At 39.6% G+C, this 17,676-nt stretch overlaps 3 protein-coding genes and 1 long non-coding RNA gene across 5 annotated transcripts; 2 read left to right on the top strand and 2 right to left on the bottom strand.

The window, feature by feature from the left end:
* Positions 1 to 3,932: 3,932 nt before the first annotated feature.
* LOC104957850 (uncharacterized) lies at positions 3,933 to 4,936 on the bottom strand. Its single transcript, XR_799701.1, has 4 exons — positions 4,725 to 4,936; positions 4,506 to 4,648; positions 4,241 to 4,355; positions 3,933 to 4,152 (listed from the first exon to the last, which is right to left on the bottom strand). It is a non-coding gene; the product is annotated as an uncharacterized lncRNA (long non-coding RNA).
* A 330-nt stretch (positions 4,937 to 5,266) lies between these two features.
* Positions 5,267 to 7,940, bottom strand: LOC104957840 (methionine-R-sulfoxide reductase B1-A-like). The gene is given in 4 exon segments (XM_010785520.1): positions 5,267 to 5,963; positions 6,563 to 6,677; positions 6,859 to 7,001; positions 7,826 to 7,940. Coding segments are annotated over 4 exon segments (333 nt in total). The 5' UTR covers positions 7,881 to 7,940; the 3' UTR covers positions 5,267 to 5,943.
* A 483-nt stretch (positions 7,941 to 8,423) lies between these two features.
* LOC104957824 (zinc finger protein OZF-like) lies at positions 8,424 to 10,696 on the top strand. 2 transcript variants are annotated; one of them, XM_010785499.1, is made up of 2 exons: positions 8,424 to 8,666; positions 9,050 to 10,696. In XM_010785499.1, exons 1-2 carry the CDS (start codon positions 8,495 to 8,497, stop codon positions 10,225 to 10,227), a joined length of 1,350 nt encoding a protein of 449 aa, XP_010783801.1. In that variant the 5' UTR covers positions 8,424 to 8,494; the 3' UTR covers positions 10,228 to 10,696. The 2 variants fall into 2 exon arrangements, with proteins under 2 accessions (XP_010783801.1, XP_010783809.1); XM_010785507.1 differs by having other exon boundaries at positions 8,424 to 8,679; positions 9,050 to 9,120.
* A 452-nt stretch (positions 10,697 to 11,148) lies between these two features.
* LOC104957879 (zinc finger protein 658B-like) lies at positions 11,149 to 16,965 on the top strand. The gene is made up of 4 exons (XM_010785557.1): positions 11,149 to 11,467; positions 12,211 to 13,370; positions 14,402 to 14,630; positions 15,352 to 16,965. Exons 1-4 carry the CDS (start codon positions 11,284 to 11,286, stop codon positions 16,389 to 16,391), a joined length of 2,613 nt encoding a protein of 870 aa, XP_010783859.1. The 5' UTR covers positions 11,149 to 11,283; the 3' UTR covers positions 16,392 to 16,965.
* The last annotated feature ends 711 nt before the right edge of the window (positions 16,966 to 17,676 follow it).

Genomic DNA, 17,676 nt, shown 5'->3' with positions numbered 1-17,676 from the left:
GTGTGTGTGTGTGTGTGTGTGTGTGTGTGTGTGTGTGTGTGTGTGTACATTGCACAATAGGTGCTAAGGGGCATAAACCTGGAGAGGTATGTGGAATTCCCCTCATTCATACAACAAGGGGGATTCAGATGCGCTAATGCAAACAAACGTGTTAAATGTTTTAATTAAAACCGTAACTTTGGTTTAAAATGCAGTGTAACAGAGATGTGCTTAAAAGTAATAATAAGTATACTGCAAACCTGTTGGCATAGCTGTTTATGCGTTTCCTGCTCTTATAAGCTAAGCTAACCTGCACCTTGATCTGGGATCATATTGAACATGGTATCAACTTTTAACCTTCAAAATTAAATATTTTAATCTATTTCTATACCACAAAGATGGGTTGTTAAAGCCCAGGCTGGGATAAAACACATGCACACACACATAGACACATACAGAGTACAAATGAAAGATTGCTGGGTCAATTCATCTCCCTATAACGGTTTCTTCTTTCCATTCAGGGATTTCTGGTGAATGCAAATGTGATTTTCACAATATCTACAAAGCAAAACGTAAGTACACCTCTGTAACTGTCTCATAATGCTGGGAATGATTATAGGTTCCTGATTGGGTTATAATCACTGAGGAGAATAAAGAGCTGAAGCACCTCTGAACATTTTCTGCACAGAAGTTAACAATCAGCTTGACCAAAGGAGCAATTTTGTCTAATAAGACCACCTACCTCGGCCCTGTGGGGGTTCATCATTTGTATATGTATGTTGCAAATACACATAAAACGAAAAGAGCATGCCCAAAAATGCTTGCAGTTGTCTCCTAAATGGAGCACACTGGGATTACTTACCAAGATGACAGAGGATGAGCAGCCACACATTGCAGAGAGCTGGGGTGAGCAGGGTGGGTGGGTGAGGGCAGGGGGGACAGTCTGTGGCACCGTGCGCAGGGAAAGACTGAGGTTATTTCTTTCTTCTTAGTGTTCAGTCTCTGTCTGCAAAAGGACGTTTTTAGCGTGACATAAACCTCTCCAGACATACAAATGCATCTTTTTCCACAGTCCATCACTTCTCTGTCTATCTTTAAGCTGAGCCTTCCTTTTGAAATCATTCAACCAAAAACAAGCCTGATTTTGACATACTCTGAAGCTGGAAAATGTAATAAATGTCACTTTTCCTCTGGCACACTTTTATCTGAGACTATTTTTTGCCGGCATCAGAATATGAAACACTTTCTGGATGACAGTCCCGCCGCCTTTAAGGCCTCTCAAACCCCTAGCCTCTGATCAAGGATAAAAGTTGACATGTGGGCACACAATCAGCCAGTCTTCTTCTCCTGTTTTAAACCCTCTCTCTTATCCTGTAGTGAATCCCTGAATACAAGGACCCCTCTCCCTGATCTTTGTGAACAATACCAGTGCCACACACTCCGAGTGTTCCTTTGAAGCTTTCAGACCAACCTGTGCTGCTGTCTCAAAGTCATATCTCCCCGAAGCAGATCACCGTGCAGATAGCGAGGGATGTTTGAAAATACATATATGTTCAGAACCCCCTGTGTGTTATTGAAGCTGGTGGAGTTCAGAAACAGGAATGTGATCATGTGATAACGGTGAGAATAAAGCAGCAGATACCATTGAAGATAATCTTTGAAATGTCTCGTTGTTTATTTCTTCACTGGGAGCCCTCATACTTGGGACTTTACCGGGCGATGTTTGGCTTTGCTGTTCATTCCCTCCCAACTGTTGACATATTGTTGGAATTGAACTGTTTCTTCCTAAATGCAATTTTGATTTTATTACTCCTCATTCCACATTTACAGTGTTTATAACCAACGCAGGCTGTCAAGATATGCATTTCACATACCCACACTGCATAAAACCCATTTATATGCTCAGTAAACTATACTGCACGCTGTGGTTCACTGCTGGGCTTTGCAGAGAGGACCTGCAAAAAATATTCTCATTTTGGTTTTCATAAGCCTCGTCTCTCTCAAACACATGTTGTCCTGACAGAATTACAGCATGCCCATCCTGCAGTGCCTCGAGTTTCCAGCACTTTCCTTTGATCCAGAGAGGAAATCTCATTCCAGTGTCATGTATAAAAGCTTTGTTTATCCTTTCAGTCATTACAGGGGGATGCAGACGTTTGGCCAACACATGTGGTCCGTAACATGTGGAGGGCAGCCCCGCCGTGTACGGATGGAGACATCATATATAGTGGGATAACTCACATTACTCTCTGATGAAAGAAGCTTTCTCTATTTCCGTTACAGTCATACATTCAGGAGCTTTATTCCTCCCACAAAGCGATCACAGCTTCTGCAGTGTGTGAAGCCGAGCCACTGGATGGCAGATGTTTTTAGGGAATTCTACCTTGATGAAACTGGATATATATTGTCGTGGCGTGTGGAGACAGAATGAGACAATTTTCTCTGTGGCTCAAAACAGAAGCAGGTGCAGTGCCCGTAAACATCCACATCCAAGCAGCAGCCTCTTATACATTACAATTAAAACAAGATGTCCCTGTGAATGAGTCAGAGGCACACAAATAGGTTCAAATTGTACCCCGAGGCTCGGCCTTTGGGACAGTGGAAGGCTTTGGAGTAGTACCGGTTTAATGTAATTAAGAATTTGCTCACGAGCAGGATGAGCCCTGGGGGTCAGTGGAAGGAAGAGTGTGGTTACGATTTACGTTTACGTCTGTCTCGTGATTCTATCAGAGGATTACCACTTCCTCTTTCCTGTTTGCTTCCTCTCGGCCAAACAGCTGTTCTCACATGCCAGCCAGAAGGAGTGTTCTCGCAGATAGCAAATGTTAATTAAAGTTGTGGATCATTTGCTTGCTCTTCTCCATTTCTCATTCTCACATCTGGTTTATCTTTGAGTGTTGGTCTCTGTCAGTTAGGGAGAGGGCTAGGGTGGCTCTACACCTCTCTAACCCCCCTTTTGTCTTCCAGACGTCACCCTGAGGACAATTCAGTCTGTGTGTCAGCTGTGTGGCGATACAACAGAGAATGCACTAGACAGACACCTCACGAGATAGGTATTACTTTATCACCACTTAAAATACTGAACAGCTGCTCTCTCTGAAGTGAATTCAAGAATTTGGATCATCATCAGATGCACAAAACAGTCTTTGCTTTAAATGCTAGCCTACAACATTACAATCTATGAATGTTTGCACTTCCTTTCTTAATCCTCTGCCTGACACGGCATCTTTCATCTTCCCCTCTGATCTCCCAGCCTTTGAAACGAGCAGCTCCACACCTGCTCCCTGCCAGACGTTTAAACAGCAGACGGGCTGTTGAACGCACCCTCACACCCTCACTTTGTTTATAATTCCACCACGGCATGAGCCAGAAAGCAGGTTTACTGACTAAAAAATACAGAACACTCTCGAGTCTGGAACATGGCCATATGTCTGAGTTATCCACATAAATCAAGTATCTACTTCCTAAAGCAGGTTAATCTCATAACAAAGATAGCATGAGCATGATGTTTACTCTGCTGTTAGCTGGTGTATTTGAGCAAGAATCCAACAAAATGAACACACTTGTGACGCATTAAAATAATGAATTGTGAAAAATCTACACGATACATTGTGAACTACTGAAATATGTCTTTTTTGTTGCCATAATACTGAGTATGTTACGCTCTGAATAGATGGAGTTCTCCCAGTGAGACTTTGTCCTCTAGTCTAGAGGGAACCAACTATATCTATAGTAATACCCACTTATGGATGAAGTCCCTTTAAGATTTGCTTTGAAGGCATATAGCCCCATCAACTGAGCGAAGCATGCAATTACACTTTAAACAGTGTGTTTAACAAATGTTCATAGATCAAGAGTGGTTTGGTGAGGCATGCAATCAATGTGACTGGTTAGACTTTAACTCAAACTTGGATCGTTCCAGTGTTTTCCAGAGGGGGAAGTTAATAATTAAATCGTTTTTGTTCCGTTGTACAGTTTAATGTGGTAGAATTGAGACCTGGTTTAAAAGTGGTTGAGACTGGTCTGTTCTTGCTGCACAGTGAGGCCAATGTCCATCAGAGCCCTGGAGCTCCATTAGGCTTTGTTCCAAGGCCCTTCATCAACTGTCAGCACCTTCAGCAGCAGAAGGCTTTCTTCACTTTCACAGCTCACCCTTCTATCCATCAACCTTTTCTGTGGGGAGAGAAATCGACCAAACAAACAGAGGGTTAAAAGTGCATGAACAGGATGTAACGTACTGTATTTGTGAGGACAAATTCACCTTTAGGGATGAATGTGAGTGAGCTGCTGAATATTCAGAAGCGGGATAGCCCTTCCTTTGGTCCATCGTACAAGAACTCATGGCCCAATCCATTGCCACACTTCCCACAACTAACCTGGGATATTAACATCAAGAAGGGTTCATCAAAACGCAACACCTAAACATCACATGATTAATAACATGTACATTGTAAAGTAAATAATGAAAATGTCCTCTCTTTTAATAACAAACATCCAGCAGTGTTACTTTTGCGAAGGTGATCTACCTTTAGGGGTCCCCATGCTTCAGGGTGTTTGGTGACACTGTCCTCGTGAATTGTCTGTGAAAAGGCCGGCCAGGGAGTAGAGTGCTCAAACTTTGACATGCTGGAAAATAACTTGTGCCCGCATTCAGAGCAAACATAAATGCCTGTGAAGAAGAAGAAAAAACATGAGTGGACTTTAATTTTCTCCACAGTGGGACATCATGCTTCTTTGCTACTCACCAGGTAGGAAGTGATTTTTGTATTCTTCTCCACCAGAGAAAGAGCAATATGACATTTCATCCATTTCAAATGTCTGTGTGTTTGAACCAAACAGGATTTCTCTTTAGTTTGAAATGTTTGTTTACAAGTCTCGCCCGACTTTAGCTGGACTTGTATGTCTGAGTGAAGGTGTCAAGTGTCAGCTGCTCTGTCCTGCTTGTGTAATGTCTGATCTCATTCTCTTTACATCCACTTGAGGGCAGCGTTTACTTCACTGAGAAGTAGCGTTAATGTAGAAAAAAAGAGTATTTCCAAGCTACGTGCTACTACTTTCACACAAGTAAAATATATGAGTACTCCACCTCAGGATACCATGCTCATTACTAGTAATACTTCAGCAGTACTTTCTCTCAATTCTGATACCGTAGTTTTTAACCTGAGATCCAGTTTGGTCATGAATAAGAGACTCCATCATTCCTACTTATTTCATTACTTAATAACATTTTTAAAAGAGAAAAGAAGAACACAGACATAAGATCAGAAACAGAGCATTGTGAGTTAAGTTCTTTTAAAATAGATTTATTTCAGTTTGCATAGCCATCATTGTAAACAATGTACATAAAGCTTAAGAGTGAAAATAGAATTATTATTAATGTTCTGTATCTGGCACATCAAACACAGCAGGTAGATGCATTTGTATTTGACTTCATAAAAAAAACATATCATCAGAAAACGTCATCTAATCTTAGTACCAATTCCTTGGGTTTTGAAACCAGGGTTAGAAATAAACAGCAATATTCAAAGCTTTTGCCGTTCTTGGGGTGAATCCAAGAAAAGCAACAGTGTGTGTGTGTGTGTGTGTGTGTGTGTGTGTGTGTGTGTGTGTGTGTGTGTGTGTGTGTGTGTGTGTGTGTGTGTGTGTGTGTGTGTGTGTGTGTGCGCACACGTTAGTCTTAAAGACCCCCATAGAGCTCAGTTTATAACTCGAACTCTGTAAATAAGTGTTTCAAAATCTGTAGTGACTGTGACAGTGAGACTACGCTGAGATGGTGATGATTGCATCGTAAAAAAGTGTTGAGACCAGTCCTCTGTTTATGCTGTTCAGTGTGGACATCATTCTTCAGAGCCCTGGCGCTCCCAGATTGGGCTTTATCCCAGAACACTTCATCTACTGTCCACACCTTCAGCAGCTCAGAGAAACCGCTACAACTCTAGCAGCATTTTCCTCTAACGGCTCACCTTACTGTCCATCAACCTTATCTGTGGAAAGGGGAGAGAATAGAGTTGATTCACAGGTTGTACATCGCAGCCAATGCATCTTTACTAGGGTGGTATCTGTTCCCATTTGTGTAATGCCAGACCTAACCAATGTAAAAAAAGAAAAAGAATTGGGGTATCATGGAAATGTACCATAAGTCAATACTGTAGGTATATCTGTGGTTGATTTTCTAACAGTTTAAATTCACTCCTACTAAATGTTCTCAGACAGAAGGGTGTCGCCTTGACCATTTGTCAGGCAATTATCATCTGGATCTTACGTTTGTGATTACCAAGGATGCAAGTTTCGCCCATCTGGCCAACATGTCAATAGCCTGTAATGTAAATTCCCTATCTGAGACTTTCCCCTTTCCTGTGTCTCATTCCTGTATAAAGTGCTTGTTTTTCTGTTGTAACAGCGCCAGACCTTCGTAATACATCAGTAGTGCAGGTTTATCAGCTTTAACTCTTTATTAAATACCACAACTTTGGTTTAAACTTGTATTTGTTCATTTCTTACCAGAAGGTGATTAAGTGTGGAATTTCCACCACACAGGGGAAATGGTCTGTGTTTGCTAATGACTGCTAAATATGAGACGTACCTTTAGGGACGAACTTCAGTGAGCTGCTGAATATTCAAAAGCGAGACATGCCTTTGCCTGGCCCATCATTCATAAACTCATGGCCTAGTCCATTTCCACATTTCCCACAATGCACCTGGAACAACACAGCAGAATCAGAAGTTGATGCATTAATCAATGTACTTGTTTATTTAAAGCTAGCTATGTACAGAAGATGATAGTAGGGTTTAAACAAGTATGAAATGTGTTTTATAGCATTCTAACTGATAGGGTCCTCGGTCAAATAAATAAATCAAGCTATTTTGTATTGATTGTACCTTATACGCCCCAGATCTCTCCTGTTGTTTGGACACACTGTCCTCATGGATGGTCTCTGTGAAGGCTGGCCAGGGAGACGAGTGTTCGTACTTGGAGCGGCTGGTGAACAGCTGGTGATCACATTTGGAGCAGACATAAACCCCTGAGGATTAAAGCATGGGAGAGGATGGTTCGTAAAAAATTATATGATGCAATATAAGACCTATTTTTATATTATTGTTATTAAGGATTTATGATGGCCCAAGCTTATACTTAACTTGACATCAAGTTAGTACCACTATTTTCTCATTGTGACCCGGTATGATAGTACCGGTCTTTCAACAAAAAAACTTTGAAAAAGGATATACTTCATCACAAACAAATTAGAAAATGTTACTTTTTTATGGTAATGACATTGTTACATAATGTGTTGTCACAAACAAAAACACTGGCTCATATGTTCCATAGTGCACACATATAGTGGCTCTAATCAGGATTTGGTACAAACACATTTCTTCCATATAACAACGGTATATAAAAAGTAAAACAAAACAAAAAAACATTTTATATGCCTTTGTAGTAATTCTTAGAAATAATGATGTATTACTTTAAGGGTGTCATACTTAAAAGGAAGTATTATTTCTTGTAAACATCAACTAGTTTTACAATATAGTTGTTGTGTAACCTGAACATGGGTTACACAACTTACAACACTGTTTCATAATTTCAATGTCCACACATTTAGCTTTCTGTGAACATATGAATCGTCTTAACAACATTTTTTAAAGGTGTATTGTAGCTAAAGCCTTATTAATGGACACTAGTGCATCATTAGACGGATATTGCAAATGTATTAAGCGTTACATGGAGTAGTTAGCTAACAGTGGCTAGCTAGTTGTCGTTACATTTACTTTTGCCAAACATTCTCTAAACAGCAGACCGTATCAAGCAGACATTTGAATAAAGTACACACATTTGAAGATATACCTGTTTGAAAATGGTCTTTATAGACCTCTCCGCCGAAGAAACTACAGAACGACATTTCCCTGCTCTCCGGGCAATGTTTGGTAAAAGTTATCTCACCACAGGCACTCTCTGATGGAAAAAAACATCCCATCCGGTTTGATATTCAGGCCTTCAAAATAAAACCGGAGGACTTTAACATGAAGTTAAAATGTGCCGCACAATCAAAGACTTTAACAGTGTATTCCATAGACTGTATTTATAAAGGTTTATTTGCAATGAATTGATATAAGTATGTATGTATTTATTATAAAAGACTATTGTAAATTAAACCCTGGTCCAATATTAGTAATCCATAAGAACACAATATTCACAACTGCTTGTGTATAATTATTGATGAATCAGTATTGCAAACCTAATATAAGGACAACAAACGTGAAGATGGACAAAGAGTACTGGTGTCAAACCCTCACTTAATCAATCCCAAGGAGGTCATTATGCAGTTTATTTCTACAAATATGTGTGTAATGTGTTTGTTTTGGACATAGACTGTATGATTTCGGATTGGGCCTTTTATTTTTGAAAGGTTCAAACCGGAAATAATATTGTGGTTACTAGCGGATAACTAGCTAGAGGGTTTAGGCTAGGATAGCTCAGTTTATCTTCTTGCTTTCCACAAACCTCTCCGGAGACATGGACGCCGCAATGTTTCAGCTCAGGTCGTTTGTGCATCAGCGGCTGTACACTGCGGCGGAGGAGATCCTCGGAGAGGTGGAGAAAACCATAAAGTTAGCTTTCGAGGAAGGTCCATCTAAAGACGAGGCTGGACGTCTGCAGGACCTGCTAGACCTGCGAATGAAAGCAGGTTTGAGGCTCCTGTAAATGCATTTTTAAGTTTGGTTTAACTTTAGTGTAACCTCCGTCTAAGTCTGTGTTCAACTAGAAGATAAACAAATGTACTATGGGCTTTTTTTATAACGTTTTCCCTACGGCATATTTAACAGTAAAATGCAGGGTAGGGCCCCCAAATAAGAAAGCAAGTAATATACAAATGTACTGTATTGTAATTCATACTCCTGCATGATGCTCAGAGTAATCTCACTCATTGGCCGATCTGACAGCAGCCCGATGTCTCAACTTCTGCTTTCAAATTGTAGCTTCTCCTATAATATATATTGTTTAATACATTTACTTAAATTGCAAGCTGAACAGGATGTTGGGTAACTTCTGCATCTAATACCTTTACAGCTGCAGAGCGTTCACTGAGCAGCAGCACAGTGGAAAGTGAAGATGAGTGTGATGCCCCACTGCTGAACCAGGGACCCTCAACACCAGAAGACTCTAATTGTAATGCTGAGATCCCAGGACCCTCTCAAACAAGCTCGGATCAGGACAATAATAACTGGAACTACTGCTCGGTTCAGACAGACTTCAAGATGCCAGAGATAAAAGAAGAGCAGGAGGAACTTTGGGATGACGCTCAAACACAGGAGATGTATTTGTCTTCTGAAATTGTGAAAAGTGAGCAAGATCTGCAAGAGGGAGAAATATCATATGAACTGCAGCCAGTTTCTTCAGACTGCTCTGCAGCTCAGAGTGAGAACAATGACAGTGATGATGAGGGTTTGAAAAGCAAAGGAGAACAGACAATGAAGCAGAACGAAATGATATTCCCAGGACAAAGTGGCAGCTTTAATGAGGAGGACCAAGCATTATTGCCCCATGACAAAAGTCCTGCTAAAAGTGGAAAAAGAGGTCGCTGTTGCCATTTTTGTGGCAAGGGATTCCAGTATGTAGGCTCTTTGATGAAGCACATCAAAACACACGAGAAGTCAACTGACTGCACGGTTTGTGGGTTGAAATGCCAGTCCAAACAAGAGCTGTTAGCTCATTTGAAAAGTAATCACAACAAAACATGTTTTTGCGGTGTTTGTGGAAAGACTTTTGACAAACTACGTTCCCTCCGGCTGCATGAAAAAATTCATAAAGACATGAAAGAGTTTGTGTGTCAAGACTGTGGCAAGATATTCTCCCAAAAAGTGCATCTGAGTGTTCATATGAGGACACATTCTGGGGAGAAACCCTATCACTGTGATATTTGTGGAAAAGCATTCAGTCAGAGCACTTACCTTACAATTCATAAGAGAAGTCACTCGGGAGAGAAACCGTTTCATTGTAGCCTGTGTGGCAAACTGTTTAATACAAGCAGTCATCTTAAAACACATATGAGATATCATACAGGAGAAAAACCTTACCCGTGTGATATTTGTGGTAAATGTTTTCGTCAAAGCGGGCAAATGACTACACATAGGACCATACATACAGGAGAGAGGCCCTATGGCTGCCATATTTGTGGTATAAGATACAGGTATGCACCTGGTCTGAAGTTGCACCTGAAATCTCATGAAAAGGCAGCCTCTGAGTGAAACCTCTAACATTAACCAGGCAGACCATCTTGTAAGCTTAAATATAAACATATATGCAGTTTTAGATTAAAATGTATATGAAAAACATGCCATTACAAAGGCAATGATGAATTTTCGGCATCATTAACACTAAATCAACTTGCGTCGTTCATCTAAGAGAGTTCAAAACTAAATTGTTTCTTCGTTTTTTCTATGGGGGGTCGTAAAACAACAAAAAAACACTCAGCAAATTTGGGTACGGAGGAAAAGAGAGAGGGTTTTGTTTCCTGACACTTTGTGAGTTCCCTGCTACACCAGGTACCTTTAATGTACATACAATATTGACCCAATAAAGCTGACATTGTGAGTATATTGCTTTACTGCTCATATGTCTGTATATTTAATGCTATGCAATTGTGCCGATTTTTATGAGGTAGTTAGAAAACCTATATAAAATGTAATAAATGCATTTCATAAACATTTAAATTATTGGTTTGTTGAGTTTATTGTCACTTGTCAAAATGTAAGTATGTTGTTTTCCTTTCGACTATAATCCTAATTATCATTTGAATTTCTCTGCTATAACTCCTACATACAGGTTAAACAGTTTAAAGGAAGATAACTACCGCAGAGTGAAGGTATTCATAGCACGATCAAGGCATAAAAGTTTTCAATCCATACTATACATAAACAATGGGGGAAAGTCAATCAAATCTGTCACCTTGAAGAGATGTAACTCTAAGTGTTGAACCAAAACGTACCATTAATAATGTACTGTATGTAATAAGAGAATTGTCAAAGAAAATAATAAGAATGCCATTAATAGACACATTAAGTAAGCTATGGTTAGTTATAATCCAGATGTGATTTCTCCTCCCATTCTTCACACGCCGACACAGTAGATGGCGGTATGCTACTTTAAAGTTGGTTCGCTAGCCGACGACTCGAAAAGAAGAAGAAGCGACCGTTCGAGCTTTTTCTTAATACTTCTATGGTTTAAGCTAGGTTAGCTACGTTTATATTGTTTATTTCTGATACTATTGGTAATATTATTGTGCCATCATTAAATCTGGAGACATGGACACAGCACTGATTAAGCTGAGGCTGTTTGTTCATCAGCGGCTGTACAGAGCCGCGGAGGATATCCTCGGAGAAATGGAGAAAACCATAAAGTTAGCTTTGTTAGCGGACGGTGGTTCCGACCTGTGTGAAGAGGAGGCTGGAAGTTCGCCACCACCGCTGGATCTGCGGAAGAAACCAGGTTTGGGACTCATATTTAGTGGTATCAAGTAACTAAGTACATTTACTCGATTACTGTACTTAAGTACCATTTTGTGGGACCTGTACTTTAATTGAGTGTTTCAATTGGCTACTTTGTACTACTACCCCACTACATTTCAGAGGTAAATAGTGTACTTTAACTCCACTACATCTATTTTATAAACTTTATTTTTTTCTATAGCACCTTTCAGGGAGGATGCAGAAGTGCTTTACAGAGCAAGACAAGATACATACAAATAACAATGAGTTTAAATAAAGAGTAAGGAACATAATTAAAAAATAAGTTGTAAAAATAAAAAAATGTTTTAAACTTTTCAAAATAAGCAGAATGAGTTGGATCACAAAACCATAAAACAACCAAAATAAAAGATAGGTCTTTTAATTTAAGAATTCCAAGGGAGTTTGCTGTTCTAAGATCTAATGATCCAAAGATCTAAGATCCAATGTATACCTTTAGTTACTTTGCAGATTTTGATTAATGATATGAATTTGAATCAACACTTAAATAATACTTTAGTTACACCTGGAGTAAATCCACAAGCTACCTTACACAGTCATTCAAATTAGCTCCACCTTTACCAGCTGTGATACACACATTACTGCATCAATAATTATAATCAAAACCTATAATATATATACTTATTTTTCTCAAGAAAATGGTTTAAACCCTGCTATAAATGGAAACATAACATGTTGGGTAATTTGGTCACCTTTTTCTTGCAGCTGTGGAGCGTTCACTGACCAGCAGCACAGTGGAAAGTGAAGAAGACGAGTGTGATGCCTCAATGCTGCAGGAGAACCCAGGACCCTCAACACCAGAAGAGTCACATTTTAATGCTGCGATCCCAGGACCCTCTCAAACAAGTGCAGATCTGGACAATAATAATGACTGGAACTACTGCTCGGTTCAGTCAGACTTTGAGCTGCCAGAGATAAAAGAAGAGCAGGATGAACTTTGGGATGACGGTCAAACACAGGACAATTATTTCCCTTCTTCTGTAATTGTGAAAAGTGAGCAAGATCTGCAAGAGGGAGAAATATCATATGAACTGGAGCCAGTTCCTTCAGACTGCTCGGCAGCTGAGAGTGAGAACAGTGACAGGGATGAGGAGTCAGTGAACAACAAAGGGGAACAGACCAACACAAATAAAAGCAAAGGACAAAGTGAAATGCCTAGTGAGAAGAACAAAGCTAAAAGTGAAAAGGGTCGCAGCTTTTGTCATTTTTGTGGCAAGGGATTCCAGTACATTGGCTCTTTGATGAAGCACATAAAAACACATGAGAACAATTTTGACTGCACTGCTTGTGGGATGACATTGCAGTCTACACAGGACCTGATCATTCATGTTAAAGATTGTCACAACGAAACATGTTTTTGTGAGGTTTGTGGCAAGATTTTTGCCAATATGCGTTGTCTCCGGCTGCATGAAAGAATACACGGAAGCATAAGCATAAAAGAGTATGTCTGTCAAGAATGTGGCAAGACTTTTTATCGAAGAGAGCATCTGATTGTGCATGTGAGGACCCATTCTGGGGAGAAACCCTATCACTGTGATGTTTGTGGAAAAGCATTCAGTCAGAGCCAGAACCTTACAATTCATAAAAGAAGTCACTCAGGAGAAAAGCCGTATCAATGTGGCCTGTGTGGCAAACTTTTTAATACTAGCAGTCATCTTAAAACACACATGAGATACCATTCAGGAGAAAAACCTTATGAATGTGATATTTGTGGTAAACGTTTTGGCCAAAGCGGACAGATGACAAGACATAGAACCACACATACAGGAGAGAGGCCGTATGGCTGCCATATTTGTGGTATGAGGTACAGGTTTGCCCCCAATCTGAAAGTGCACATCGAAACCCACGAAAAACCTGCCGCTGAGTAAAAACAATCAGGCTTCTGATATATCTGATTGCAATTTCAAATCATATTTCAGTAAGTTAGATTCATTTTGAAGAATAACTCCTTGAACTCTAATGCGTTTAGATTGAATGTAAATATGTTCATAATTCTCTTTTAGGTTTCTATGTATATAATTAGGATGGCTGAAGCTTTGCACTTTTAAGCTGGTGCAATTTTTGCCAAGACTGTTTCATGTGTTTATTTTTGCATATTGTTCTGTGTAATGTCTTTCTATACTGACATCATATTCCAGCATAAGGAACAATAAAGTTTAGTATCCTGTCATTCACGATGTAGTAGCCTATTCATATTTTTCTGTCTCTGGACACCAAGTAAAAATATAAACACCACTGTTATCCTTCTTTCAGTCTATCCAAACATCAAATACTCCTATGACATAAAGTCTAACTATAATTACAGGGCCATAGCTAGCAAGAAGGTGTTGCTTTGTGCAGATGTTATTGAAGGAACATTTTGTTCCCAAGTTATGGCTTGACAAAGTGAAGTCCTTTTACTAGATGTATTTTAAAAACCACTGGTTCTTAGTTCAAGGTTCATGCTTTAAGTGAGCTTTGTAAGTCTGAATAATATATAGGCAAGAAACAAATTATATTTTCTGAAAAACGTTGAATCCAATTAAAGCATGCTGATCATTATGGATTTCCTTGGCTTTTAACAGCTGCAACTCAAGGGATATTCTGTTGGTGAATTCTAATGAATTTACATTTTACCAAATAATGGAATATAATATAATGTAATAATATGAATATAACAAAAAGTGTATCTCGAGCCGGTTTCTCAAATGTACCTACCCCACCTTTAAGCTTAATATATTAACAGAAACCAGATAACATGATTATTTTTTCATGATCCACGCTAAAGGACACCCCGAGTGAGTCATCTTGATCTCAATATAGGATCTTTGTAGCAATCGTCACAACGGCTTCTGTGTTCGCTTCCGGTTCTGTCCCTTGCTGCACTTGCTGATATAAAACCTATGTATAAAACCAGCATTCTTTTAGCACAGATATGTTCCACCATATGTGCACGGAGGACTCAACTGTCTCCACAATGAGTCAGCTGAAGTCGTGTTTTCATCAGCGGCTGCAGGCAGCGTCAGAGAAGATCTTGGGAGAGGTGGAGAAACACAAGTTAGCTTTAAACGGAGCAAACCTTCAGCGACCAAAAGAAGAGCATAACAGTCAGTGTCAAAAACTACACCATCTGCGCCAGATATCAGGTTTGCTTCTTGGTAACTTTACTTTGGAATCATTTTATCATATCTTATCAAATGTCTCTTAGACCCCTGCAGTGCACAAGAGGAAACCCCACATTACGGAGAAAAACTTTTGAATACAGTCGATGGGGGAAAATGGAAGACACCTCTGGGAGAGCAACAGAGGAGAGGGCACCCTGTCTCAGGACAGACGTGCAATAGATATTGTATCTACAGATTAAAAAACATAGTAACAATGACTACACAGACAATCCAAATGATAAATAATCAAGAAGGACTAAAAGCTTCCAGGTGCCTCCAAAAAATAATGATGAAGGACTCCAAAAAACGAATGTTATAATCCTAATACAGTATATCCTGCTCAATTGTTTCATTAATCTTTAGAGACAACTTGTCAAACTAATAATGCTATTTTCAAAAGGTTCATACTACAACCAACTTCTGTACACTATTTTAAGAAATAAGATAAACACTGCCTACCCTCTTGTAGGTAGGTATAGTGTTTCTCTTATTTCTTGAAATAATTGTGACTCCCTGGTTCTCACTGTTCATGTCAGGGTAAGTCAGTCTTGGGCAGGCATCAAAGTTTAGGCACAGGATTTAGAGAAAACCTGTGCGGATTCATTGAATGTGGATTATGGATCTAATTGAGTATTCAGTAATTAATTCAGATGTAAGCCAAAGAAGCCTATTGAGATTTGTTTTGTCTCCTTTGTGGCTGCAGAACCTCCACTGACTGGACAGGAAGTGCTGCAGGAGACCTCAATACAAGCAGAGTCTAACCTGAGCACGGCTGAGGTCCCACTCCTCTCTCAAACCAGTTCAGATACAGACAGCAAAGATGGCATCTACTGCTTGGCTCAGACAAACTTCAAAATAAAAGAGGAGGAGGAGGAAGAGGAAATCGGAAATGACACTCAAGCACCTGAAGTCATTGTACCTTCTCTTGAAGGTGTGAAAACTGAGCTTCAAGTGAATTATGAATTGCAGCCAATCTCTTCAGACTTCTCTGCAGCTGACAGTGACAGCAATGACGGTGACGAGGAGTGGCTTCAAAACAAAGCAGCGCGGACAAAGAAGAAGGGACGAAAAAGGAAGACTTTGCAAAAAGTGAAATCTGAATTGCAGCCAATCTCTTCAGACTTCTCTCCAGCTGACAGTGACAGCAGTGACGATGATGAGTGGCTTCAGAACAGAGGAGTGCAGACAAAGAATAAGGGACCAAAAAAGGAAACTTTGCAACAACAAAATGGAAGCATTAAGCAGAAGGACGCAGAAGTGTTGCCTGATTGTCTTATATGTGGAAAGAATTTCCAGCACATCGGTCCCTTCATCAAGCACATTAAAGAACACGGGGAGACGAGTGAATCTACGAAGAATCTTTTAAGGCATTTGCATAGTGCTCAAAACCAACGGCTAATATGTGATTTTTGTGGCAAGAAGTTCACCAACGCTGGGTGTGTTCAATTACATTCAAAAATACACACAGGGACTAAAGACTTTAAATGTCGAGACTGTGGGAAAACCTTTGTCCAAAAAATACAAATGATTGTGCACATGAGGATCCACACAGGGGAGAAGCCATATCAATGTGATCTGTGTGGAAAAGCATTCAATCAGAGACACAGCCTCATTGTCCACAAACGAACACATACAGGGGACAGACCTTATTCCTGTACGACATGTGGGAAACAGTTTTATACCCTTGGTCATCTCAAAGCGCACATGCAGCGTTTTTACGGGACAAAACCCGTCATCTCGTAAAAATGTTCATAAAACGTTTTGCCAAAGCCGGCAGTTGATTCGACAGAAGAGTGCACACCCAGCAGAGCGCACAGACTAACTTTCTTCATGTGTGGAGCCTAAATGCACCACTTGATTGTGTGTTGTTTTATATAACATGGCTGTCAATATTTGTTCCATAAAAAATGTATCTAGTGTTGCAAATATTAATATTTTTGCCCTTCTGTATGTACGATCAACAACGCCTTAAAGTGGTAAAATGTACGATCATTTGACCCCATGTTGACACTTCAAACACATATTCATCAATTCTTCAATCACAAGGTCCCTTCCCTCCAAATCATACAGATTTAAAAACAGTGGAGTGACCAATATGATGTCACACAGACAGAAATGCTGCCATGAATACTGCCTGAGGGGAAACTAATTGCAATTGCCACAATAGGGTGAATCTTCAAGCATCATACAAGTTTGCTTTCCATCCTTATTGTTTGTCTGAGATATTGGTTTGCAGCAGGTTCATTGGTAACACTTTATTTTGATAGTCCATAGTTAACACTCTATAAGTCATCAGTTGACATTTAGTAGCATGTCAACAGTGCATCAGTTGACATTCTGAACTTTAGTTGCTTATCTGTTGATCATCAACTAATGCTTAGTTACTTGTCGGTTTGAACGGTGCTGTTGAATGTCAACTGATGCACTGTTGACATGCTACTAAATGTCAACTGATGACTTATAGAGTGTTAACTATGGACTATCAAAATAAAGTGTTGCCGGTTCATTTTATTTGGCCATAACTCTTTTTGTTTGTCCTCCAAAGTAAGAATAAAAAAAGTTTTTGCAATCCAGCGATGCTTGTGCATATCATTACTTCCTGCATCCCTCTGCTGCTCTGAAAGATGTATTCTTCTGCAGTTTGGCCAACAGGTGGCAGAAGACTCACCAAATACTCTTGATGTTTTTTGCGGGGATTTTGTAGCACTTTGTTCTCTATTTTTTTATATATATATATATATATATATATATATAGTTGCTCCAAAGGTCCCATAGCACTAATATAGCTGTCAGTCAACACCATGAATTTCTGTCTCATACCCCGAACCAGGGATCTCTATGTGATGCATCCGATTTCAAAGATTGAAATGTATGTTACATTTTGTATTAAATGAACTTCGGACAAATAAGCAAAGTATCGCTTGTTTTATGTAACATGTTATGCTACTGGGAATCAAAGTGTTTAAACCTGTTCATGTCACTTTGTGCAGTCAGCTTTTAAAGGTCAGTCATCACCTCCCACACAGTG

This window comes from Notothenia coriiceps, unplaced genomic scaffold (assembly GCF_000735185.1).
Source record: "Notothenia coriiceps isolate Sejong01 unplaced genomic scaffold, NC01 NC01_scaffold00000886, whole genome shotgun sequence".
NCBI classification, from domain to species: domain Eukaryota; kingdom Metazoa; phylum Chordata; class Actinopteri; order Perciformes; family Nototheniidae; genus Notothenia; species Notothenia coriiceps.
This window is presented reverse-complemented; position numbering and strand designations above follow the sequence as displayed.